The 26133-nt window shown below is 50.2% G+C and overlaps 2 protein-coding genes and 1 pseudogene across 29 annotated transcripts; 1 reads left to right on the top strand and 2 right to left on the bottom strand.

Annotated features, from left to right (window-relative positions):
* Window positions 1-4299: 4299 nt before the first annotated feature.
* Window positions 4300-5722, bottom strand: LOC308250743 (ferritin heavy chain-like; annotated as a pseudogene). The gene is made up of 2 exons: window positions 5715-5722; window positions 4300-5158 (listed from the first exon to the last, which is right to left on the bottom strand). The product of its transcript is annotated as a ferritin heavy chain-like (transcript).
* Window positions 5723-7835: 2113 nt separating this feature from the next.
* LOC308249939 (coiled-coil-helix-coiled-coil-helix domain-containing protein 2) lies at window positions 7836-25315 on the bottom strand. Of its 9 annotated transcripts, none has more exons than XM_080672072.1 (5): window positions 25061-25315; window positions 15055-15603; window positions 14295-14460; window positions 12852-13017; window positions 7836-11881 (listed from the first exon to the last, which is right to left on the bottom strand). In XM_080672072.1, exon 5 carries the CDS (start codon window positions 8930-8932, stop codon window positions 8399-8401), a length of 534 nt encoding a protein of 177 aa, XP_080528198.1. In that variant the 5' UTR covers window positions 8933-11881; window positions 12852-13017; window positions 14295-14460; window positions 15055-15603; window positions 25061-25315; the 3' UTR covers window positions 7836-8398. The 9 variants fall into 9 exon arrangements, with proteins under 9 accessions (XP_080528198.1, XP_080528196.1, XP_080528192.1 ...); XM_080672070.1 differs by having other exon boundaries at window positions 25107-25315; XM_080672066.1 differs by lacking the exon at window positions 25061-25315 and adding an exon at window positions 24459-24576 and having other exon boundaries at window positions 15055-15652.
* Window positions 15742-25803, top strand: F12 (coagulation factor XII). Of its 19 annotated transcripts, none has more exons than XR_013960797.1 (14): window positions 15742-17425; window positions 17804-17861; window positions 21644-21743; window positions 21895-21965; window positions 22230-22340; window positions 22476-22607; window positions 22769-22873; window positions 23293-23458; window positions 23551-23777; window positions 23880-24144; window positions 24335-24471; window positions 24564-24685; window positions 25247-25395; window positions 25486-25803. XR_013960797.1 is itself a non-coding variant. In XM_080672063.1 (14 exons), exons 1-14 carry the CDS (start codon window positions 17084-17086, stop codon window positions 25651-25653), a joined length of 2112 nt encoding a protein of 703 aa, XP_080528189.1. In that variant the 5' UTR covers window positions 15742-17083; the 3' UTR covers window positions 25654-25803. The 19 variants fall into 19 exon arrangements, 17 of the variants coding, with proteins under 17 accessions (XP_080528189.1, XP_080528188.1, XP_080528181.1 ...); XR_013960798.1 differs by having other exon boundaries at window positions 15742-17449; XM_080672063.1 differs by having other exon boundaries at window positions 23362-23458; window positions 24564-24713.
* The last annotated feature ends 330 nt before the right edge of the window (window positions 25804-26133 follow it).

Raw genomic sequence — 26133 nt, 5'->3', positions numbered from 1 at the left:
CCTCCGGGGGCCACCCCGGCGCTGGCCCGCCCCGCCCCGCCCCACCCTCTGTTTACTTTACTCGGCCAATAACCGGGAGGGCGCTCCCCGCGCCGTCTCTCCATTAGACAACCTCTGCATCTTCCCCCGCCCCCGAGCCAGGGATTCGCTTAAAGGAGCAGGAGGCGGGATTTATACGTCACCCCTTCCTCAGTGGTTTGCGGTGGGGTTCGGCCCCTAGGTTCGAATTTCTGCGCTTTCGTAGGTTACCGAACTGCCAATTAGGGCCGAGCCTCCGCTGGGACAACGGCGGTGGGTCCTCTGGGTCACGCCCCGGAGGCCGGATGTTCAGTTGTTCTCAGCCACGCACTCTGATTGGGCCAGCAGGTGGGGGTGTGGCCCGGGTCGCGCGGCCAGCCTAGGCTTTGCCAGGGTTTGTAGGGGTTACACACGGTATTCTGGGCCTCCCCGGCCGCGAGCCGCGTTGGGCTGTAGTCCGGTCGTATTCCTTTGGGTCGGCCCATCCTGGAAGGCGCACATAGGAAGCGAGGAGAGGCCCAGAGGAGGCTGCAGGCCTCCCCAGCGGCTCCCCGGCCTCGGGCTCGGCGCCGCGGGCACCCCCGCCCCGCCCCCGCTGCAGGATGTTGTGATTTCTCTCCACCCACACGGCCTCGCCCGCCCTCGGCCTCTGCCGCCTTATAAGGCAGCGCTACCACCCGAGACGTTGGGATGAGCTCACACCCATTTTACAGGTGGGGAGCTGAGGCGCCACAGGTCCAGTGGCTGGCTCCCGGCGCAAGATTAGTGAGAAAGAAAGGCCGAAACTTTACAGCTATTCAACACTGTCTAGTTCAACATCCTACTCCCTCCACCCCCACTTCACACATCAGGAAACGGAGGCTTGCCCAAACTCAGCGAGTAAGGGAGAACCAGATTCAACTGGGCTTCTGTTACCTATCCATTCATTCATCCCAAAACGTAGAGCATCCGCTTTGTGTCCGGCACCGAGCCAGGTGCTGGGGCATACAGTGGTGTCAGCAAGATAGCCAAGCTCCCTGCTTACCTGCTAGAAAGAGGATAAAGATGAAAATCCAATAAATAAATAAGTAGGATGGTCTCAGAGAGTGGTAAGTGCTATTAAGACTGAAAAATTAATAAAAACCTTCATTTGAAATGGAATCCAGAAGGGGGAGCCCTCTTGCACTACCACTAGAGGTTAATTACAGACCCCAAAATGAAGACAATTAGAAACTTCAACAGGGAGAGACACACCTTGCCAGTTGATACCACTTTACTACTCCAGCAGGAAGATTTCCTTTCTTAACCCGAACTCTCCCTTTTCTCTCTTTAAAAGAAAGCGGACTGTTTTTATTTATTTATTTTTAAGTAAATGCTCTTTTTTTTTTCTTAAATAAATTTTTATTGATTTCAGAGAGGGAGAGGGAGAAACAGAAACATCCACGGTGAGAGAGAATCATTGATCAGCTGCCTCCTCCATGCCCCACACTGGGGATGGAGCCCACAACCCCAGGCATGTACCCTGACTGGGAATCAAACCATGACCTCCTGGTTCATAGGTCAACGCTCAACCCCTGAGCCATGCTGGCTGGGCGTGGACTTTTAAAACAACTTCTCTCAATTTCCTTCTTTTTCTCTATGAAATAATGTTCCTCTCCTTTACTTTTTGAACTTGCCTATGGTTTTGCTATAGCATGCTTGTCTGGAATTGCAAATCTCTGCTATTCCCGAATAAACCCCCTTTGTCAGTAAGAATAACTGGCTGTTTTATTTTTTAGGACAACAAGACAAAAAAGAGTGAGTGAAGGGAAATGGTCTCAGCGTATATGACATTTGAGCAGATCCAATCACACAAAGATCTGGGGCAACAGAGTTCCAAGCAGAGATAACGAGCAAGTGCAAGGGTTCTGAGCCTAGAGCCAGTTGGACGTGTTCAGGGAACAGGAAGGCCTGTGTCGTTTCAGGGCCCAGGGGTCTGGCATGAGATGAAGGAACATGGCCAGGCATTTGTTTTTCTTACGTGAAATGTGAAGGATGATATATATATATATTTTTTAAATATATTTTTATTGATTTCAGAGAGGAAGGGAGAGGGATAGAGAGATAGAAACATCAGTGATGAGAGAGAATCATTGATTGGCTGCCTCCTGCACGCCCCCTACTGGGGGGATCGAGCCCACAACCCCAGTATGTGCCCTTGGCCGGAATCGAACCTGGGACCCTTTATTCCACAGGCCGACGCTCTATCCACTGAGCCAAACCAGCTAGGGCGGATGATTTATATTTTAAAAGATCACTCTAGCTAGTGGACATTAAGGAGGCAAGAGTGGAAGCAGAGAGAGCAGTTGGGAGGCTACAGAATTCCAGTAGGGAGAGGATGGCAGCTTGGACCAAGAGGATGGCAGTAGATATGTAGCAGCAGTGTTCAACCTTTTTCATCTCATGGCACACATAAACTAATTCCTAAAATTCTGTGGCACACCAGAAATTACATTTTTTTGCCTTTTGACAAAAAATAGGTATAATTTTTATTCATTCACACCGATGGCTATTGTTGCATTGGCTGTTGTCAATCTAAGGGAAAAGAGGTCAGTGCCCCTGACTAAATAGGTACTTCATGTTTCAAACATTCTTGTGGCACACTGGTTGAAAATTGCTGATATGGAGAAAAGTACATGGACCTAGGACACATTTGGAAGTATAGGTAAGTACCCTGAAGGAGGGAAACCCATCTAGTAGGACAAAGGGCAAGTACCTCATCCAGTGAAGGCTGTTGTGTCCAAGTGAGACCTGAGAGTTGAGTGAGAATGTGCAGGTTTCAGAGGTGACTGGTAACTGGAGTGGGGAGGGAAAGAGCCTTCTGGACCAAGGGCCAGCACATATTCAAAGCTCTGTGGAGGTAGACAGTAAGGGCTCATGCATTTGGCCCCTGAGGGCCGAGCACTGGGCTGGAGTTTCATGTGCACGTTGTACTGGGCATGGGGGCCAAGAACTGAGTCCAGGCTTTGGAGGGGCCTGGATCACAGAGGTCTTTGGAAGCCTCGTAGAGTTTGTGCTTCACTTTGAGGGTAGCAGGAGCTGTCAAGAATGTTGTAAGCCAGGGAGAAGTGTGATCAGATTTGCTTACTCTGTGCCACATGGTGGAGGACCTGCTAGGAGTAGGGATCAAGGGTTGGGAGAGAGGGGCTCAGCTGCCTTGTGAGCACCTGTTGTTTTGGTGCCTGGCATCCGAACACCCCTCTTCTTTAGGAGGAAACCTATGAAATACAAAGACAGGCCCTGCATTCCACTATGGAAATCAAAGGGGAGGCAGAATCTCCTCTTTAAGGCTTTTCATAGCTGGCACATGTTTCCAATACTTCCAAATCAGTATTTGTATCCAATTCAAGTGATTAACGTAAGACATCAGAGGGACCATTTAGGATTCATTATGGAGGAAGTGGGAAGGGAGGGGCAGGTAGTCAAGCAGGCTCTTTCTGGGGCATGGGGACTCAGTAAGGACCCAGGAACATCCAATCAGTTCCTTGTCTGCCTGTTACCCAGAATAGTCTTCCTTGTTTGCAGCCAAGTATCCTGAGTAAGACAGGCGGGAGGCCTTTTAGTTGTTAATCCTCACCAGAGGATATTTTTTCCATAGATTTTTAGAGCATGGAAAAGGGGGAAGGGGACAGGGAGAGAGAGAGAGAGAGAGAGAGAGAGAGAGAGAGAGAGAGGAAAACATGGATGTGAGAGAGACACATTGATTGGATGCCTCCTGCACAGGCCCAGACCAGGGCTGGGGATTGAACCTACAACACAGGTATGTGCCCTTGACCGGGAATTGAACCCAAGACCCCGACCCTTCCATGCACGGGCCGAGACTCTAACCACTTAGCACCACTGGCCAGGGCAGGAGGCCTTTCAGGATAAACCGTTAGAAAGAGGAATGAGGGTGGTCTGTGCTGGGGTAGTGAGCAGGAGGTGCCACAAACAAGTGGCCAGATTGAGAGCAATCATGGAGCCGGTATAAGTAGGACTTGGTGGTGGATAGGGGTGAAGAGGGGACAGTGTCATGCAGAACTCTTAGGTTCTTGCTCTTCAACCCATTCTCTACCTACAGCCAAAGTGATTTTTTTTAAAAGGGGAAGTTGCCACCCACCATCTGAGATATGCATTTCTAGGAATTTATCCTACAAACATAATTGCACGCAAGCAAAATAAGAAATGAATTTTCAAGGTTATTCCTTGCAGCATTGTCTGAAAAGATGAACTATGCTAATTATCCTTGGGTACCAGATTACTTTATTTGAAGGAATGGTAGAAGTGAAAGAACATAAGTAGCTGATTTGGTACAACTTATAGAATAGATAAAGGTGACCCCAGTGTTCATGTACTGCTTTGGTGACCAGGAAGTCAGCCATGGCTATGGGAAGCAGCCTAAGGCTTAGCTCTCATCGCTGTCTCCCACGGTGTACTTGTCAAAGAGATACTCTGTCCTGCCAGATCCAGGAGCCCCCACCTTGTACAAGCTGGTTACGTGGTCACCCAATTCTTTGATGGATTTCACCTGCTCATTCAGGTAATGAGTCTCAATGAAGTCACACAAATGGGGGTCATTTTTGTCAGTGGCCAGTTTGTGCAATTCCAATAGTGACTGAGTCACACCTTTTTCCAAGTGTGATGCACACTCCATTGCATTCATCTGATTCTCCCAGTTATCATAGTCTGTTTTCTTGATATCCTGAAGGAAGATTCCACCACCTCGTTGGTTCTACAACTTCATCAATTTCTCAGCATGTTCCTTCTCCTCATGAGATTGTTGAAGAACATATTTGACCAAGTTCTTTAAAGCCACATCATCACGGTCAAAGTAGTAAGACATGGATAGGTAGATGTAGAAGGCATAGATTGGTGGTTGATGGTGGCCTCCAAGTCCTGGTGATAGTTCTGGCGCAACTGAGAGGGAGACACAATTTTCTGGGTGGGTGGCAGGGGCCTTGAGGCATCTGAGGACGCCAAGAGGAGTGAAGGAGGGCTGGATCTATGCAGCCCATAGGGATGGGAGATGAGTGCTGGGTCTGCCCAAGCACTGTTGAAGCAGGAAACCGGGACAACTCTCAGCCAAGACTGTCCTGCACTAACTACCCTTAACAGGGACTGATTAGGTAAAATTTGGTCCTTTCTGGTACAGGAATACTATGTAGCTGTTAAAAAAAAAGTGCAGGTGCTCTCCCTGCACTGATATAAACAATCTCCAAGATACATTGTTAAATAAAAAAGGAAAGCGCAGAGCAGTGTGTAAGGTTTGCTACCATTTTTTTTAAAAAAAGATCAGGGTAGGCTAGGTATGCTGCAGTAACAAACAATCTCTAAATCTCAGTGACTTAAAACAAGTTTATTTCTCAGGTTCACCACATGTCTGATGCAGGTTGTTGGGAGGTGGGCAGGATCCACTCAGAGTCATCACTCAGGGACCGATGGTGACAGGGGCTCCATCTCAGTTTGTGCTTCCACAGTAGCAGCTGGTGAAAGGAAATGTGAATTCCGTGTAGCCCTTAAAGCTTGCAGCTGGAAGTGAAGCAAGTCCCTTCTGCTCACATTTCATTAGTCAAGGCAAACCACGTGGCCACAACTGACTTGAAAGGGGTGTGCCGTACTACACTACAGGGGAAGATTGTATTTTCCAAAGATGGGCGTAGCAATAAACTCTCATCCCACAGGCACTTCTGCAATGTGACCTTGCCATCCCCACATCAAGAGGTGGGCTGTAATTTCCCTGTCCCTAATGATTCTGTCATCAGTAGAATCTAATGGTACTGATGCCCATAAGGTCTGAAGCCAGGCCAGAAAAGGCCAGGCAGCCTGGTTCTCTGACAATGCTCACTCTCCCAAAGCTTCTCTCGGGATGTTCCCTCAGAATCAGCGGCCATTCTGTGAGAAGCCCAGAGGGAATGGAAAGGCCATGGGTAGGTGCTCTGCTCCCATGGACAGTCCCACCACAGCACCACAGGCATGAGTGAGGGAGCCTCCAGGCAATTCCAGCTCCTGGCCATTGGAATCAGCTTCAGCCATTCCAGTTTCCCCAGCGGAGGGCCCTGGCATTTGTGGCAGAGACACAAAGCTATCCCTGCTGTGTCTTGCCTAATTCTGGACCTGCAAAATCCATGCGCATAATAAAATAGTAATTTTATGCCACTAAGTTGGGAGTGGTTTTGTTTGTTTGTTTTGCTTTGTTTTTACACAGAAATAGTTTTCTGGAATAACAACTGTATGTCTGGAAGGAGAATATTATCTACACTAATAAAAGAGAAACATGCAAAATAACCATCACTCTGCTACACCAACCCATGCCCACCAGCCAATCAGTAGCAAGTATGCAAATTAATGCAACCAAGATGGCGCCAGCCATGGAGCTGGAGCAAGCAGGAGGCTTGGGTTGCCCTGGCAATGGAGGAAGCCAAGCTTCCCGCCCGCCCTGGCTGGCCCTGGCCTCCACTCAAGGCCACAAAGTTTGAATTATAGAAGATAAATAAATCCTAGATACTTGCTTCCTGCTGGCCCTGGCCTCCGCTTAAGGAGGTGCTGAAAAAAAAAAAGAAAAAGAAAAAAAGGAGGGGCTGGGACCTTGGGTCGCCGGGGGGTGATCAGGCGAGGATGGGACGGCAGGGGCCGTTGGAGGTAAGCAGACCAGCAGGGGGGCCAGTTGGGGGTGAGCAGGACAGCGGGAGCGGGGGGCAGCTGGGAGTGAGCAGGCCAGCAGGGGGTGCAGTTTGGGTGAGCAGGCCAGTGGGAAGGGAAGGTGGGGGTTAGCAGGCCAGCAGGGGGGGCAGTTGGGGGCGAGCAGGCCGGCAGACAGAGTGGTTAGGGGCAATCAGGCAGGCAGGCAGACAGGTGAGTGGCTGGAGCCAGCAGTCCCAGATTGTGAGAGGGATGTCTGACTGCCGGTTTAGGCTGGATCCCTGTAAACCGGCAGTAGGACATCCTTCGAGGGGTCCCAGATTGGAGAGGGTGCAGGCCGGGCTGAGGAATACCCCCTGCCTGTGCATGAATTTCATGCACCGGGCCACTAGTTGGTAATATTTGGTGGACAACTGTAGGGAGTGGCTATAGGGTCAAGCCTCAGACTGACCTGTGGCAGGGCCACAAACAAGTCCCAGCTTGGAGGGCAGAGCCCTCTTAGCATAATTAAGCTTGACCTTATAGTCCTCCCTTGCTCCTTCCTAGGTAGCTAATGGGCCGTACGGTGCAGTAAGTGCTGCCAAAACAAGGTGAAACTCACAAGAACATTGTAAACATGTTGACCACTTCTTTTGTTTTGCTTTGTGTGCTCTGACTATAAGATAAAGACTTGGCTTGCAGGCCGTGGTACTGTCTCTCCATCACAGAAGCAGCGTCCCACCGAGCCCCAACTGTATTCTCTTGTCTGTCTTCTTTAATCCTTCACTGCCCCTCCTCAGGCTCACCAAACCTGGCCGTGCTGGCGCGGCACATACAACACTAACAACTACCACAGACAGATTTGCTTCCATACACATGGACTTCCTCTGGAAGGACATGTGAGGCCCAGGAACACTGGTTGCTTCTAGGAAGGGGAATTAAGTGGCCAGGGACAGAAGTAGGAGGGAGGCTTTACATCATACATCCTTTTGGACTTTTAATCTTGTATCACAAGACTGTATTGCTTATTTTAAAAATAATCAACCTGATCTTATCACTCTCCTATTCAGAACCCTCCAGTGGGCAGCCTCTAAGGTGGTCCTAATGACCCCCCTTCTTGGTATTCTCTTCTGATGTGATTCCTGTCCTTTGAGCATGGGCTGGACCCAATGACTCACTTCTAACAAAAAAAATGTAGCAAAACGTGCTGGAATGTCACCTCTAAGATTAGGTTACTAGAAGGCCATGGCTTCTGTTTTTCTTTTTTTTTTGGAAGAAAAATCAGTTTATTGTAACTGATTTACAAACATCACAAAAGCTGGTTTAAGGAGGCCACACAAACATCTGTTCAGCCCCAAACTGAATTATCATCTTAATGAACTTCTACACAGTAAGTACACTCTCTTCCACTGCAGTTCTGAAGTGAAGAAACTATTATTGATATAGGAGAGTTAACTAGTAGTTTTACATTTTCACTATCAATTATATTTTTATACTAAGTTAACTTGGACATGAGAGATGATTTCCCATTTCTTCAACGCAACCTTCTTGATTAGGCTAATCCAAGCGTCCTCAAACTACGGCCCGCGGGCCACATGCGGCCCGCCAAGGACATTTATCCGGCCCACCGGGTGCCGCTGCCTGTCCTGCTTAGCAGCCGACTCGTCCCGGGCCCGCAGTGCGCATAGGAATTTGTTCATAGTTTTATTTTTAAACTATAGTCCGGCCCTCCAACGGTCTGAGGGACAGTGAACTGGCCCCCTGTTTAAAAAGTTTGAGGACCCCTGGATCCATTTGCAAATTTGCACTGTTTCAGCACCTCGCTGAAACCTTCACAAAGCTTAAGGTCACCCTGGTTCTGGGCACAGTCCAAAAACTGTTTCATCTCATAGTGGCATGGGCCAAACTGCTGCTGCTGCTCCTGGTATGCCTGTGTTCCCTGGGGCTCCTGGTAAGTGATGTCAGGCCTTGAGGGCTCAGCATTACTTCCTCCACTGAAGCCCCCAGTGATGGCATGACCCAGCGTGTGGCCTACAGCAGAGCCCACAGCCACACCAGCTGCAGTGGTTGCCATTTGGGCCATCAGACCTGGCTGTCGGGGTGCAGCAGCAGGTGCGCCAATTGCAGATGGTGCAGCTGGTGCTGGCGACTGAGCTGCTGGTGCTGGCCTGGGTGCAGCTCTCATCTGAGGTGCCCGGCTGGCCGGAGGGGCCATGCGAGAGGTGCGGCTTCGGCTTCCACGCGGCATCCCAACTGCACAGCCGGTCGGTGTCTGCAAGTGCGAAACTCCTAGAAGCATGGCTTCTGTTTTTCAGTGCCCACTCTCACCCCTGGCTGGCTCACTCTGAGGGAAGCCAGCTTCTATGTTGTGACCTGCCCTATGGAGAGGCCTCCATGGCAGGAAACTAAGGTCTCCAGCCAACAACCAAGAATGACCTGAGGCCCCAGCCTTGTGAATGAACTCGGAAGTGGATCCTGCCCCAGCTGAGATGACTGCAGCCTCGTGAGAGATTAATCTAGAGGCACCCAGTTAAACAGGGCCCAGGTTCTTCTTTTTTTTTTTTTAAACCTCACCCAAGGGTATTTTTTCCATTGATTTTTAGAGAGAGTAGAAGGGAGGGAAGGCGGGAGGGAGAAAGAGGACAAGAGAGAGAAACATCGATGTGTGAGAGACACATCTACTAGTTGCCTTGTGGTGGGAGATCGAACCTGAGACCCTTCAGTGCACAGGCTATGCTCTAACCAGTGAGCACACCAGCCAGGGCATCAGTGCCCAGGTTCTTAACTCACAAAAACTGTGATACAATAACGTTTTTTAGGCTGTTTAATTTTGGGACACTTTGTTATTTCTTATTAACAGCAATAGATAACTTATATACTTCCTGTTACACTTAAAAATAAAACCCAAACTCCTCCCCTATCAGGGCCCAACTTGATCTGGGCCCACATAGCTCTCCCCAACTTTCTCTCACACACCTCTCCCTCTTGTCATTCTGTGAGAAGGTCAGCCACTCACTGGCCTTCTTGCTGCACCCACCTGGAGCCGCACTGTCCAATACAGTAGCCACTAGCCACATGCCGCTATTTTAGTTAAAATGAAATAAAAAGAACATTCAGTTCCTCAGTCACACTAGCCGCATTTTAGGTGCTCAGTAGCCATGCGTGACTAGTGGCTACCATGTTGGACAACACAGAGAATATTTCCATCATCACAGAAAGTTCTGTCAGACAGCACTGGTCTGCAGGAAGGAGTGGCTTTCTTTTTTTTTTTTTTTAAATATATTTTATTGATTTTTTTTTTTTTTTTTAGAAAGAGGAAGGGAGAGGGATAGAGAGTTAGAAACATCGATGAGAGAGAAACATCGATCAGCTGCCTCCTGCACACTCCCCACTGGGGATGTGCCCGCTACCAAGGTACATGCCCTTGACCAGAATCGAACCTGGGACCACCCAGTTCACAGGCCGACGCTCTATCCACTGAGCTAAACCAGTTAGGGCGAGAAGTGGCTTTCATTTGCATAAAGGTTCCATGGTGACAGCCTGAATGACTGAGAGAAAAATGGTGCCACCAGCAGAGGAAGGATGAAGGATGGAGGGACGGGTACCTTCTTATCTTCTAAACGTGTCTTTCAACAGGCAGTTCTGCCACCTTTTGAAAACTGTGCCCCAGGTCTCTGCTAGCGAGGACTGGGATGTGTGTGTGTGTGTGTGTGTGTGTGTGTGTGTGTGTGTGTGTGTGTCCAGGCACTGGGAGCAGGAACCTGATGGTTTCCCACTTCTCATCCCATAGATCAACATCCAGCTGTAGAAGACAGAAGCCTGGGCAAAGAGATGGTGCCTTTCTACTCTGGTCCAAGCCAATTGATGAAAGAGGCCCAGATAGACAGGGAGGACTGGGGCAGATGTGTAGAAATTGCTGAGGAGGAGGAATGCATTCATATGTTTCCTTGTGAACTTCTATAGACTGAGCCCCAACCGTATGCCAGGTTCTGCACTTTCACATGCATTCCCATTCAAACATCTCAACAATTCTGCCAGGGTGAGTGCCTGTCCCTCCTAAAGAGGCGTGGCAAGGTTCAAGGAGGCTGAGCCCCTGGTCATGCTGGAGGTCAGTGGCCAAGATAGGATGTGAAGATTCAACTTTATTGCTGTTTCTCCGCCCCCAGTTCCTGCTTCCAAGGTCATTATTTCCATATTCTTTAAGCTACTGACTTACAGAGCTCATGAGGTTTTTTGTTTGTTTGTTTGTTTTAGGAACTTCCTGGTAAAAATGTGTAAGTTCTTGCATCAGGACTTTGGGTTGCAATTAATATTGGCTTAGGTAAAAAAAGGGAAATTTCTTGGTTCAAGAACTGAAAAGTATAGGAAGTAGTTCTGACGTACAGGGTTTTGGGATCCCAGGTCTCAATGGTGTCTTTCCCATACTCTGACTCTGCTTTAACCTGTGTTGTCTGTATTGTTAGCCAGGTTTTCCCTCTGAGGTGTTAAAAACGGCTGCCAGCAGCACCAAGCTCACTTCTTACCAATGTGGCAACTTACACAAAAAGAGAAAGCCTCTATCTTGATGATTCCAGCAAAAACCCAGGCGTTGCCTCTCAGTGGTTTGCTTTGAGTCAGGTGTTCATTTAGAACCAATCACCGAGGACAGAGAGAGGCAGTGTTCTGATTGGCTAGGTCTGGATCACGAGCCCACTCCATCCTCAGCTGAGGCTGGGATAGTCTTTTATTGTATCCACATCGAGGAGGAGGGGAAGGAGATGGGTGCTTCCCCAAAGGAACACTGAGAGGCTAAAAGGGCTCCTGGACTCAATTCCAATGTGTGTGTAGGGAGGCTTCCCCACACCGAGCAGTGACCAGACACCAGATTCCACAAGCAAAGGGCTCAGCCCCAAAGGACTGCCCTCCACTTCAACTGCCAGTCACAGTCCAGATGATTATCGGCGCTTCTGACCAACGGGCTATAAATAAATCAGAGGTTCCTCTCCTTAGGTCTGACTAGTTTGCTAGAATGGCTCACAGAACGCAGGAAAACTCACTTACTCACTCGATTACCAATTCATTACAAAGGATATTAGAGGGCACAAATCAACAGCCAGGTGAAGTCCGGAACAGGGAGCGTCTGTCCGCACAGAGTGTGGTTCCACCACATGGCAGTTCTGAAAAGGGCCAATGAGCTGTCCTCTGGGGTTCTTATGGAGGCTTCATGACATAGTCATGTTTAACGAGTCAGCGATTTGCAACCTGTGTGCTGCAAGAATTTTTAAAGCATGCAATACCTGTTTGTTTATAGGGCACTGACCTCTTTTCCCTTAGATTGTCAAAAAAAAAAAAAAAAAAAAAGACAACAGCTAGCACAACAATAGCTATCTGGTGTGAATGAATCAAAATTATACCTATTTTTTTTGTCACATTGGCAACAAATACATTTTTTGGTGTACCACAGAATATTAGTGATTAGTTTATGTGCATCATGAGATGGAAAAGGTGGACATGGCTGGTCTAAGCCAATTATGAAGACCTCCTACCCTTACCAGAGATTAATTTAGGGGTGTCAGGTGGCCCAGTTCTGGCCAGTGAGCCACGAGGGGAGGCCTGCTTGGGATTTTTGTGAGGAAGGTTTTCTCATTTTTTAAGGATTTACTGGAAAGGAAGTTCCTTCTTACACGGTTTCTGTACACCAACGGCCATAGAAAAGGAAAAAAGAAGAGCCCTGGCTGTTGTTGCACAGTGGTTAGAGCATCAGCCCATGCACTGAAGGGTCAAGGGTTCGATTCTGGGTCAAGGGCATGTACCTGGGCTGCAGATTTGATCCCTAGCCCAGGTCAGGACACGTGAGGGAGGCAACCAACTGATGTGTCTCTCTCACATCAATGTTTCTCTCTCCCCCCCCCCCCATTTCCTTCCACTCTTTCTAAAAATCAGTGGGAAAAAATATCCTTGGGTGAGAACTAACAGAAAGAAAGAAAGAAAGAAAGAAAGAAAGAAAGAAAGAAAGAAAGAAAGAAAGAAAGAAAGAAAGAAGGAAGGAAGGAAGGAAGGAAGGAAGGAAGGAAGGAAGGAAGGAAGGAAGAAAGGAAGAAAGAAAGAAAAAAGAAAGATAGTTAGATCTTGGGTTCTTGATGACATTGTGAAACCACTGAAAGCAGTGTTCCTGGAGCCCCTCTACTCTAGCTCTCCTGTGATGTGAAATGGGGAATTTGAGTTGCCTCACTGCTTACTTAAGTTGGCTTTTCACAGGCACTCTGACATGCCTTGTAGCAGGGACAATGTAGCCAGGGCACAGGCGGTACAGTGCTCAGCCTGCAACTCTTCTCATCATCCCACGTGGCCTGCTCAGGGTTCAGAGTTCTGGGAGATAGCAGCACCCACTGGCCAAGTTTAGGTCTATTTAAAAAAAATAAAAAACAAAATTAAATTGAATTAATTTGAAGATCTAATTAGCTTTATTAAGCAATTTATGAATTGAACAGCATCCCATCTAGCAACTAGAAGTATGCTCCAAGGGGTTGTACAAAATAGAAGAATTTTATAGGAAGGAGTTCAGGGCAAGGGAGCTATCAGTGAAAGAAAAACAAAAATTTTAAACATAGGCACTAAGCTCCTTTAAAATATATATATATATATATATATATATATATATATATATATATATATATATATATATATTGAATTCAGAGAAGAAGGAGAGGGAGATAGAAACATCAATGATGAGAGAGAATCATTGAATGGCTGCCTCTTGCACGCCCCCTACTGGGGACCAAGCCCACAGCCCAGGCATATACCCTTGACTGGAATCAAACCTGGGACCCTTCAGTCCATAGGCTGACACTCTACCCACTAAGCCAAACCAGCTAGGGCAAGAAAGAATTATTTTTGAGCCTGGGCATCTTTTCTTTGGGGGAAGAAAAGCTAAGGGTTTTTGTTGTGGAGAGTGCATCTTCTTTTTCTGAGGGATGGTAAGGTCCTATGCAACAGGTAACTTTTCTGGTGCTTGACCAGAAAATTCCAGACTGGTTGACGCTGCAATTAGATCAGATATTAAATCTATTTGATATCATGGGCTTTTATTTTAGCATAAGCAACATCACTTTGGGCTTATGGCTGTTGTTTTGTTTGCTTGTTTGTTTCAATAGTCCCTCTGATTTGCTGTGGTAAGGACAGGATGCTCTGGTCCATTAGGCTTGCACAATGGGAGATGGTCAGGAGAAATGTTTTTACCACACAGTGGGGGAGAGGTGACCCCCTCAATAGAAAGTAGGAGACAAGAGGAAGAGGAAGGGGGAATAGATGTTGAGCATCCAAATCCCTACAAATGTCCATCTTCAGTCTCAAAGGACTTCATACCCCATCTCACATTCCCTACAAAGCACCCTGTGCTCAGCACATTCCCCATCTGACATGCTGCATCCAGGCTCCTGTGAAGTATTACTCAGTCTGCCTGGAAGCCTCCTCCTGGCTTCCAAACCCTTACTCATTGTGAAGTCCTGTTCCAAAGGTCTGTCCATTCTGAGGGAGAAGGAGACAATATGGAACTGGCCCTGGGTTGTGGTCTGTCTTCAGGTGCAATCAGGAACTAAGATGCTTTCACTTTAATGAGTTTTTCTAAACCTAGTTTTTCTTTCATCGTCTTAACAGTCTTAACACTTATTACTTTATGTTACCTTTTAAAATAATTGCTGACAAGGTGCCTCTACTACTCCTGACTTCCACTTGCTGGGTTTCTGTTCCAGGAAGTCTTCCATGGCTTCTCTTCCAGCAGAACTAAAAAACTGCTACATTCTGTCTCCACTTCATTTCCCACAGATTATATTGTATCAGTAAGGACTCCTTTGAAAAGTAACAGAAATCAATTAAAATTGGTTTTATTGGTTCATGTAACCAAGAATTTTTTTAAAAATCCTCACCCATAGATATGTTTATTGGTTTTACAAAGAGAGAAAGGAATGGGGGAGAGAGAAACATCGATCAGTTGCCTCCCATATGTGTCCCAACCAGGAATCGAAACTGAAACCTAGGTATGTGCCCTGAATCAAACCTGAAACCTTTTGGTTTTTATTATACTTGGTGTATGGCATGATACTCCAACCAACTGAGCCACCTGGCCAGGGTCCTAGAATTCTTGAGGGTTCTAGTTTTAGCATGCAGGTTCTCCAACAAAGTCATCAGGGATAGATCTATCTGTACTAGTTGTCAAATGCTGAGTAACAAATCACCCTAAAACTTATGGAGTGAAACAACAATTATCATTCCTCACAGTTGCTGAAGTTCAAGGATTCAGAAGCAAAAATGTTAATTATCTATACTAATAAAAGGATAATATGCAAATTGGTCACAATGCCCTCACAGTAACAACTGAACAGCAGGCTGCGAGGGGCGACAAGGCTGGCAGGGGGATTAGTGAGGGATGACCAAACAACTGACCAGCAGGCTGCATGGGGCGACCAGGCTGGCAGGGGAGTTAGCGAGGGACGATCAAATGACTGAACAGCAGGCTACGTGGGGCGACCAGGCTGGTGGGGAGGGGCAGTGAAGGGCGGCCAGGCTGGCGGGGGTGCAGTTAGGGGTGATCAGGAAGGCAGGCAGGTGAGCAGTTAAAAGCCAGCAGTCCTAGATTGTAAGAGGGATGTCCAACTGCCGGTTTCGGCCTGATCCCAGGGAGTTGGACATCCCCCGAGGGGTCCCGGATTGGAGAGGGTGCAGGCTGGGCTGAGACGACCCCCCACCCCGTGCACCAATTTCGTGTACCTAAGGGCCTCTAGTACCTTAATAAATGTAAAATTTAACTGCAGCTTAACTGGGTGGTCCTGGCTTGAGGTCACTCATGAGGCTTCAGGCAATACGTTGACTGGGGCTGCAGTATCCACTTACAACATAGCCCCTTCACAAGGCTGTCAAATCGGTGCTTTCTCCCCACACATGCCTCTCGCTAGGGCTGCTTGAGTGTCCTCCCAGTGTGGCAGCTGGCTTCTCCTACACTGAATGATCCAAGAGACCAAGGCAGCAACTGCAATGTCTTCTTCTTTTTTTTTTAAATTAAACATATTTTATTGATTTTTCACAGAGAGGAAGGGAGAGGGATAGAGAGTTAGAAACATTGATGAGAGAGAAACATAGATCAGTTGCTTCCTGCACACCTCCTACTGGGGATGTGCTTGCAACCAAGGTACATGCCCTTGATGGGAATCGAACCTGGAACCCTTCAGTCCGCAGACCGATGCTCTATCCACTGAGCCAAACCAGTTAGGATGCAATATCTTTTATGACCTGGGCTTGGAAGTCAAACACCATCACTTCTGCCATATTCTATTGGACACACAGAACAGCTCTGACTCACTGTGGGAAAAGACTATGACGAGGGCATGGATTGCAGGAGGTGATCACTGGGGACCATCTTGGAGACTGCCTCCCACATTGCACCCGCTCATTCCTTCTCGGTTTGTTCTGCTTTTCAACTATGTGTAGGCTTCATTCTCAGGCAGGCCTTCCCCAAACTGAGACAAAGATGGCCATCAACATCTTCAGGCTCCCATTCTTAGTGACTCTAGTGGGAAGAAAGTGCCCCTTTCCCAAAAGTTTTGGTGAGAAAGTCCCAAGGTTGACTCTGATGGGACAAACTTGTGTCTACTCTTCTCCCTGAACTAATCACTGAGGTCCAGATACCACGTTCTTATTGGTCAGACCGAGGCCACACCCCCAGCCCTAGAATGGAGGGTAGAGTTGGCAGCACTAGGGACTCATGAGAGAATCAAGGAGGAGTGGTTCCCCCCAAAATAAAATAAATCAGGTTGCCATAGTAAACCAAGGCAGGAAAAACAACATATGTCCACCCATCTCTCTCCTTTGTGCTTCAATTGCTCAAATTTCTGTGGTTGGTAGAATTCTAAGATGGCCCCCAAGGTGTATGCTCACCTTCTCCCAGTTATCCAATCAAACCCTAATCTAGATGCTTCTGTGGAAGAATGCTGCGAATGTAACTAAGGTCCCAAATCAGTTGACTTTAAGATAGGGATATTATACTAATCAGGTGAGCCCTTAGGAGGAACAGCATTCTTCCTGGTAAAGGAGATTCAACTTATGAGAGTCAACACGGGGAGACTTTGCTGCTGGCTTGGGAAGTGGAGGGGACCTTATGGTCAGAATTTCAGGCAGCTTCTAGGAGCGAAGGGTGGGCCCTGGCTTACAGACTGCAAAGAAACAGTGACCTCAGTCCGACAAATGCAAGGAACTGAATTCTGCCAACAATCTGAATAGCTTGGAAGTGGGTTTTTCCCCAGAGCCTCCAGAGAACTCAGCCTTGGTCTCACTTTTGTGAGACCCTGAGCAGAAAAAACTAGTTGCATAGTTCTGGACTTTCAACCTACGAATTTGTGAACGAATAAATGAATACTGTTTTAAGTTGTGAAGTTTGTGGTTCCATATAAGCAGCAATAGAAAAGGAATACACTTCCCAATGGACTGTACAATCCCTATAGTAGGGAGCTTGTCTTGGGTCTCCTTAACCTCTTCATCCCCAGAACACAAGAAGTCTCTCTTCCTGCTTCCAGGACCACTATCTGGGAAAGAGAGAAGGAAATCAGGTCTTCTTTGTTCTACCCCAATCCCCCCACTGCCAGCTCCCTGCCTTTGGCTTTGCACAAACAGCCTGTGCCCCACCAGGCAGCTCAATGAATCTCCACTTCCCAGGCCTCAGAGACCTTTGGCCAACTCTATTGATCTGGACTCCTGCCTGCGTAGGCGGGTGGACCAACAGACAGACGCCATGAGGGCTCTGCTGCTCCTGGGGTCCCTGTTGGTGAGCCTGGAATCAGCACTTTTGGTGAGGGCGGTGGGAACCAGGAGGATTGTGCTGGGCTGGGCCTGGGGGTCCCTGTCACAAGCTTGGCCTCTGCCTGTGACCTCTTGGTCCAGGTGACCGAAGGCCTGTGTGGAAAGGTGAGGTCAGCCAGAAGGCCCAGAGGAGGAGAAAGACACCAGAGCCTGTGGATACGAGGGCATGACCTGCATTTCTGGAGGAGATGGCCCTTGAGGAGGGAGGAGGAGAAGGGGTCTGGGTCTTGTGAGGAACGCTCTGTTTCTCTGGGCGGTGAGAAGAAGCTGGGGACTAGCATGGGATCAGGGGCAGACTATGACTTTCTGGGAAAATTCCCTGTCCTCTTCTTTCCTCCTGTAGACTCCACCTTGGAAAGGCCTCAAGGTGTCTGAGCCCGTAGCAGATGAACACACAGTGGGTAAGTAGCCTGGATCTGCCTCCTAAGTGACCTTTGGGTGGGAATGAGTGTGATTGGGTCTGTCTCAGGCCCTTGGAACCAGGGGCAGGATCCTGGGCACAACTGTTACTCTTGTCCCCAGAGTCACCTGGCTGGCATTCAGACCTGAGTGCCTGCTGTGTGCCAAGTCTATGCTGATGGGCATTGGGGGCCCAGAATGCTATTAGCTGTATGCTCCTTGAGTGTAGGGCTGTTTCTGAGTGCCCAGGCCAGCACCTGCCAGTTTCTGTTTCCTCATGCTCCCCCATTCTTTTCCTTTCCTCGATACATCTCACAGGCATCAGTCATGCCACACAGAGGCCAGAGGCCTTGATAAGCGAGGAAGATTCAAAAGCAGGCGTCTGGAGCCCAAATGCCTCTGAGCAAGTGACTCGGCCTCTCCAAACTTCAGTTTCCCCATCTGTAAAACCAGGCTGGTTATAGTGAACACTTTAGGGTTCTTGGGAAGGAGAAATGAGTCATAAATCCATGTTAAAGTACTCAGCTCACTGTCAGGTGCATGGTCAGTGCTTAAAATATATTAGCTTTTCTAAATAAGCTCTCTTTTAGGTGGGGATGTCTGCCATCTCCCCCCTCCTCAAACTCAACCAGAGCTCCCCATTGCCTCCATTCTTCCAGGCACTAAATACTCACCTGGAGTTGCGAACTGATGGCCCCTGCCCTGGTGAGCCTGGCCTGTGGGGTCAGGCCTAGCACCTCAGCATGGCACTGAGGACTAGCACATACAGCCCTGTCTGCCTCAGCCTCCTTTCCTCATCACTGCACAGCCATCCAACTGCTCTGCACCCTCTTGCCTAGTCCAACTAGGTGATCTGCCCTTGCCTAACCACCTACTTAGGGTGCTCCTCTCTCTGTTCATCCCATTTGCCTCTTAAAAGTCCATCTCAGACCCTTCTCTCTTCTTTTACTGTCCTGTCGCTGGTTTGGTTTTCAGCAAGTGCCACTGTGCCTTTAACAACAAAATAACAGCTAATGCTTATTGAGCAGGTACTACATGCCAGACTGTGCTAAGTGTTTTACAGGCACTATCTCATTTAAACTTCACAGTGTTCCTCTAAAATAGATTCAGTCAATTCTTCTTTTGTTTTGTTAGTCACCGTGAACACTGAATTCACACATACCGAATCATTGGTCCTAGAGGAAATAGAGAGTTGGGTTCCTGTGTGCCTCTGGTCACAAAGTTCTCACCAACTGTCAATATATAACCTTGTTTTATGTGAGATTCTGTTTAAAGACACCTGGGTCGCCCTGGCCAGTGTTGCTCAGTGGATAGAGCGTCGGCCTGCGGACTGAAGGGTCTCAGGTTCGATTCCGGCCAAGGGCACATGCTTGGGTTGCGGGCTCGATCCCCAGTGGGGGGCATGCAGGAGGCAGCCAATCAATGATTCTCTCTCGTCATTGATGTTTCTCTCTCTCTCTCCTTCTCCCTTCCTCTCTGAAATCAATAAAGAATTAAACACACACACGCACACACAAAAACAGCAACAACAACAACAACAACAACAACACCTGGCTCAGTATGTATTGTTGATTCATTAACATTGAACCCACAGCCAATGGCACTAACTCATGCCTGGATGAAACTTACCTAAGATACATGTATTCTCCGTGAGGCACAGCATAGCCCACTTGCACACTGGAACACAGCACTTCAGCTCTGTGGGGGCCGTGTTCATCAACAAAAGCACAGAATGTGAAACATGTAGCACTGAATCAACTATGAAAAGGACACTTGCTTACAACAGGAGAGCTGAAGCAAGAAGCAGTGTCACACCTGGTTTGACCTCAGGTGGGAATGTGCACTTCTGGCTTCCAATAATTCAAATTCTCACCATCTGTGCATGTCTGTGAATGACTGTGAAAGCCCCTTGAGAACTGATTTGGGGTTTACAAATAAATTTTAGCAAGAAGGCAGATTTGCAAATACAGAATCTGTGAATGATAAGGCTTGGCTATACTATTTTTAAAAACTATAATAGCAATATTTTTTATTGTCAAAACTTCAGAAAGTACAAAAATACAAAAGAAGAAAAAAGTCCATCATAAGCCACAAGCTACAAAAATCACTCTTGCAAATTTTGAGAATGTCTTTCTAGATTTTTTTTACGCATAAATGTATTTGTACAAAAATAAAATCATACCAAACATGCTGTTTGTAACTTGGTATTCTTCATTTAAATAAGAACACCCTAAAAAAAAAAATAAATAAGAATACCCTCCCAGATGGAGTGGCTCAGTTGGTTGAGTGTCATTCCATGCACCAAAAAGTTGCCCTTTTGATTCCTGGACAGGCACATACCTGGGTTGCAGGTTTAATCCCCAGTTGGGAAGCATATGGAAAGCAACTGATTGATGTTTCTCACATCAATGTTTCTCTCTCTCTCTCTCTCTCCTTCCCTCTCTCTTCCTCTCTCTAAGCATGTCCTCAGATAAGGATTTAAAAATATAATAAAAATGCCTGACCAGCGTGGCTCAGTGGTTGAGCATCGACCTATGAACCAGGAGGTCATGGTTCGATTCTTGGTCAGGGCACATGCCCAGGGTTGTGGGCTCAATCCCCAGTGGAGGGCATGACAATCAATGATTCTCTCTCATCATTGATGTTTATATCTCTCCCTTTCCCTTCCTCTCTAAAATCAATAAAGATATATCAAAAAATAATAAAAATAAATAAAAAAAATTGTGAACACCTTTCTGTACTAATATATCTACATCATCATTTACATTTTTTATTGTTGTAAAATACACATAAAATTTACTATCTTAACCATTTTTAAGTGTACAATTCAGTGGTATTAAGTACATTCATATTGTGCAACCATCACCACCACCTGTCTCCAGAACTCTTCATCTTGCAAAACTAAAATGCTTTGACTGTACCATTATTATTGCCATCTAACAAATGAGGAAACTGAGGTTCAGAGTGGTCAAGTGACTTCAACATTCAACAAGCATTGATAAAGCACTTCCTTTGTGGCAACATTCAACAAGCATTGATAAAGCACTTCCTTTGTGGCAAGCACTCTTCTAAAGTGTGTGTGTGTGGCCCTAACCGGTTTGGCTCAGTGGGTAGAGCGTCGGCCTGCGGACTGAAGGGTCCCAGGTTCGATTCCGGTCAAGGGCATGTACCTTGGTTGCGGGCACATCCACAGGAGGGGGTGTGCAGGAGGCAGCTGATCGATGTTTCTCTCTCATCGATGTTTCTAACTCTTTCTATCCCTCTCCCTTCCTCTCTGTAAAAAATCAATAAAATATATATTAAAAAATAAATAAATAAAGTGTGTGTGTGAGAGAGGGGGCGGGGGCAGCTGCAGACTTGCACAAGGTCATACACCTAGTAGGTCCTGGAGTCTGAGACCACTCCAACTGTCTAACTCTTGGACCCAACTTCTTAAGCAGGATGCTTGAAGGCACAGCGATTTAAAAACAAAACAAAAAAAACACACAGATTTCAGAGAGAGGAAGGGAGAGGGAGAGAGAGATAGAAATATCAATCATGAGAGAGAATCATTGGTTGGCTGCCTCCTGCAGGCCCTCTGCTGGGGATTGAGCCTGTAATCCGGGCATGTGCCCTGACCAGAAATCTAACCGTGACCTGGTTCCTGGGTCTATGCTCAACTGAGCCACACGGGAGGGACGCACAGTGATCTTTTTGAGGGTCTATTCTTTCCACCTAGACCCTGAGCGTGGTGCCTGGGAGACTGGCACAGGGAATGTCATTAGAGAGTGTGTTCTCTCTGCAGTTCTCACTGTCACCGGGGAGCCCTGCTACTTCCCTTTCCAGTACCAACGGCAGCTGTATCACAAGTGCACCCACAGGGGCCAACTTGGCCTCCGGCCCTGGTAAGATGACCCAGAAGGGGTTGGAGCAGGGGCCTGGGGAGATGGACTCTGCCCTGCTTCTACCCAAGGAACCCTGCTGGAGAGAGGGGCTGTGATAGGGAGGGTGGGCCAGCCCCCTGGGCAGAGCAGGGAGCCTTATCTCTTTCTCCAGGTGTGCTACTACCCCCAACTTTGACCAGGACAAACGATGGGCATACTGCCTGAAGCCCCAGAAAGTGCAAGGTGCCACACACAACCTCTGGGGTGGCCCCAGGCCCTCTCCTCCCCACTCGTTACTTTTCTGAGTCTCATCAGACCCTACACACCTGGGTTTCTGGGTCCTCCCTCCAGAGGGAGAAGTTCTGGGAGGGGGTAGCCCATTTTGCATGGGGTAAACGAAGGCCTGGAAACAAGGCCAAAAGACAAGACAAGTAGGTTCAGGTAAGGACTTGGCTCCTATCGTCTGACTCGGGTTCCCCTCTTCCTCCCACTGTGTCCATCTCTCAGACCACTGCAGCACACACAACCCCTGCCAGCAGGGAGGCACCTGTGTGAACATGCCAGGTGGCCCACGCTGCATCTGTCCAGAACACTTCACGGGGAAGCACTGCCAGAGAGGTAAGGAGATGCTGGGGTGGGGGTGGGCGGGGGCTGGGGAACAGGAGCAGCCTCTGCCTGAAGAGGTCCCAGGACCCTCAGAGACCTGGCATGGTCCCAGCCTGTCCGGAGACCAGCACCCCACTTTGTCCCCAGAGAAGTGCTTCGAGCCCCAGCTTCTCCAGTTCTTCCATGAGAATGAAACATGGCATAGGCTTGAGCCGGCAGGTGTGGCCAAGTGCCAGTGCCAAGGTCCCCAAGCCCACTGCAAGCCACTGGCCAGCCAGGGTGAGTGAACGGTTGGGAACCGGTGGGGAGGAGAGCCCAAGGTCAAAGGTCGGGAGAAGGGAGGAGAAGCTGGAGAAGGTCAGGTGGTGTGCCTCTGGGAGGGGGAGAGCTCTCTATGGGGTCTTTGGGCCCAGAGGTGGCTCAGGGCCTCCTTCTCTCAGTCTGCCGCAACAACCCATGCCTCCACGGGGGCCGCTGCCTAGAGGCGGAGGGTCACCGTCTGTGCAGTTGTCCCAAGGGCTACGCAGGACGCTTCTGCGACTTGGGTGAGAGTTTGGTCTAGCTGGAGGCAGAAGGCCCGCCTCCACAAGGGGAGGGCTCGCAGAGAGGGAGAGAGGGGGAGGGGGGGAGGAGGGCAGAGTAGGGGAGGGGAGGGGTGGGGTAAGAAGGGGAGGGGAGGGGTGAGAAGGGAAGGGGAGGGGAGGGGTGGGGCGGGGAGGGGAGGGGAAGGGCGGGGAGGGGAGGGGAATGGAGGTTAAGGGAGGGGAGAGGAGGGGCGGGAGGGGAGGGGTAAGAAGGGGAGGGGTGAGAAGGGAAGGGGAGGGGAGGGGTGAGAAGGGAAGGGGAGGGGTGAGAATGGAAGGGGAGGGGCGGGGAGGGGAGGGTAGGGTAGGGGTAGGGCGGGGAGGGGAGGGGAGGGGGACCACACCAGCCCCTGGCTGCAGGGAGCCTCCTCTCTCCCCAGACAAAGAGGCCAACTGCTATGAGGGCCGTGGGTTCGGCTACCGAGGCACTGCTGGGATCTCGATCTCAGGCGCGCGGTGTCAGCCGTGGTCGGCGGAGGCCACTTACCAGAACCTGGCTGCAGAGCAAGCACTGAAGCGGGGACTGGGCCACCATGCCTTCTGCCGGTACGCTGAGTCAGCAGGGCAGGGCGTTCCCCTCCTCTCCAGGGCCCTTTGGGGCTCCCCAAGCTCTAAAAGGCCCTCTCCTGTGGTTACAGGAACCCAGACAATGACACCCACCCGTGGTGTTTCGTGTGGAGCGGCAACCGGCTGATCTGGGAATATTGCGACCTAGCACGATGCCAAGCCCCAACCCCAGCAGCGCCCCAGACCCAGCATCCACCACGGGGACCCCTTGGGCGCCAGGAGCTCCCCTTACCCTCGCTTTCAGTAAGGCAGGAGCTTCAGGTCATAACCCAGACCCCGCCTCTATCAGAGGGCGCAGGTAATTGGGAAGGGGCAGGAAGACCAAACAGAGAGGGCACGGGGCGAGCTACGTTCTCGCCACTCGTGGCTTTCCCTGTCCTCAGCCCGGGCTCCTCCACAGCCTCGGACGTGACGCCGGAGCAGCTCCTCTTGCTCTTGGACGCGGCGTCGGAGGAGCGGATTCCCTTGCTCGGGACCGGCCTGGCCGACTGCGGACAGCGGCTCCGGAAACGGCTGTCCTCCCAGAAACGCGTCGTCGGGGGCCTAGTGGCTCTGCCCGGCGCGCACCCCTACATTGCCGCACTGTACTGGGGCCACAGTTTCTGCGCCGGCAGCCTCATCGCCCCTTGCTGGGTGCTGACCGCAGCTCACTGCCTGCAGAACCGGCCAGTACCGCCTGCCCGGCGTAGGCTCAGGCCCGCGCGACACCCGAACCCATGCCCTCTCTCCCCACTTCCCCCTCCAGAGCTCCCCAGGAGGAAGCTGAAACCCAGGAAGGGGCTCAGGAGCAGGGGGCTCCTCCTGGCCGCCGGCGGCCGGCTCTGAACGAGCATCCTCTTCCCACCCTGCCCGCAGGCCGGCGCCCGAGGAGCTGACTGTGGTTTTGGGCCAGGACCGCCACAACCAGAGCTGTGCGCAGTGCCAGACCCTGGCCGTGCGCGCCTACCACCTGCACGAGGCCTTCTCATCCATCACCTACCAGCACGACCTGGGTGCGTGGGGGCGCCCTGCGGGGATTGGGGGAATTGGGAGGAGGGCTCGGAGGCCGACGTACGGGCCTCACGCTCCTCCCCGCCCGGGTTAGCGTTGCTGCGCCTGCAGGAGAGCGAGGACGGCAGCTGCGCGCGCCCGTCGCCTTCCGTGGGGCCCGTTTGCCTGCCGAGCAGCGCCGCTCGCCCCACCGAACCCGAGGGCGCGCTCTGCGAGGTAGCCGGCTGGGGCCACCAATTCGAGGGTAGGCAGAACCGCTGGGGGCGGGAGGGAGACCTCTGGCACCGGGGTAGGCAAGAAAAGCCCGCAGCTTTGGTATCACCAGGGACAAGAGGCACTGACCTGCTGGGCTGTGAGGACGTGCAGGGCCCTTGTCTCTGCAGCCACCCCTCCCAGGGCCTGGGATTCACTGTTGGGGGCCCCCCAAACTCATGAGGAGTACAGGGAGAATCACACTTCCTCTTGGTTCCCACTGGGCACTGGGCTGCAAGGCTAACTAGGACACCGGCCCTGCGCTCGAACAGGGTGGGTAGCTAAGGTTCTGAGATGCTGGCTGGGAAGAGGAAGTCCTGCTCCGCCCCGCCCATTCACCTCCCGCTCCTCTCGGGCCTGTTTTCTGGTCTTTGAAATGTGTTACCGGCAGCTGCCTCCCTCCCGGGCTTGTTGCGAGGGAGGCAGGTGATCAGTGGATCTGGAAGAGCCTGGCGCAGCCAGTTCCACGGTCCAGGCGGGGAGCCGAGTCAGGAGTGGTGGGATGAACACTTTCTTCGCTCACAGGGGCGGAGGAATATGCCAGCTTTCTGCAGGAGGCGCAGGTGCCGCTGATCCCTCACGAGCGCTGCTCCGCTCCGGATATGCACGGCACCGCCTTCTTCCCCGGCATGCTCTGCGCTGGTTTCCCCGAGGGTGGCACCGACGCGTGCCAGGTGAGCCTTTGGGCCCGCTTCGCGCCCTCCCCCCACCCCGTCAAGTGCAGACCCCAGGCCAAGGGCGCTGAGCTGTGTATCTCCACCCAGGGTGACTCCGGGGGTCCGTTGGTGTGTGAGGATGAAGACAAAGAGCGTCAGCTCATCCTGCGAGGCGTCGTCAGCTGGGGCTCAGGCTGTGGCGACCGTAACAAGCCGGGTGTGTACACCGATGTGGCCAACTACCTGGCTTGGATCCAGGAGCACATGGCTTCCTGACCGCCCAGGAACTCCTCTTTTCCTCCTCGGTGGTTCTGGAATGGGAGGATGGCTGGACCGGATCCTGGACCACAGGATGTGTCCCAGCGCCGTGGGTCCGGCTCCAGGCACGGAGTAAACACTCAATAAAGTGCTTTTGGAAATGCTTGAGAGGCACAGCTCTTGGGGGTCCCGCTGGGAAATGCCGAGACGCAGCTTCTCCACAGCCCCTAGAGAACAGGATCTATTGAGATCTTAGGCAAGATTTAGGTTCTTGTCCAGCTGACGCTTACTGAGCCGGTGTACTGAGTCCTGTGCAGAGTGGCTCTATTCCTCGTATGAGACATTAATATTTTAAATTTCCGGAGAAGTTCTCAACCTCGACTGTACGTCAGAACCTATGCCCGAGATCCACCGCAGAGCAATTAAATCCCATGTCTCTAGGGGTGGGGCATGGGCAGTGGTATGTTTTAAAAGTTCTCCGGTGATGACATGTTCAGG

This window comes from Plecotus auritus, assembly GCF_963455305.1.
Source record: "Plecotus auritus genome assembly, chromosome: 6".
Classification (NCBI taxonomy): Eukaryota; Metazoa; Chordata; class Mammalia; order Chiroptera; family Vespertilionidae; genus Plecotus; species Plecotus auritus.
This window is presented reverse-complemented; position numbering and strand designations above follow the sequence as displayed.

Excerpts from the sequence above, each read along its gene's own strand:
- LOC308249939 (XM_080672072.1), bottom strand. The coding sequence starts at position 8,932 with ATGCTTCTAGGAGTTTCGCACTTGCAGACACCGACCGGCTGTGCAGTT.
- F12 (XM_080672048.1), top strand. The coding sequence starts at position 17,084 with ATGGACTGTACAATCCCTATAGTAGGGAGCTTGTCTTGGGTCTCCTTA. Across the intron at positions 22,341-22,475 it reads GGGGAAGCACTGCCAGAGAG|AGAAGTGCTTCGAGCCCCAG; the intron begins GTAAGGAGATGC and ends CTTTGTCCCCAG. Across the intron at positions 25,396-25,485 it reads GTGGCACCGACGCGTGCCAG|GGTGACTCCGGGGGTCCGTT; the intron begins GTGAGCCTTTGG and ends ATCTCCACCCAG.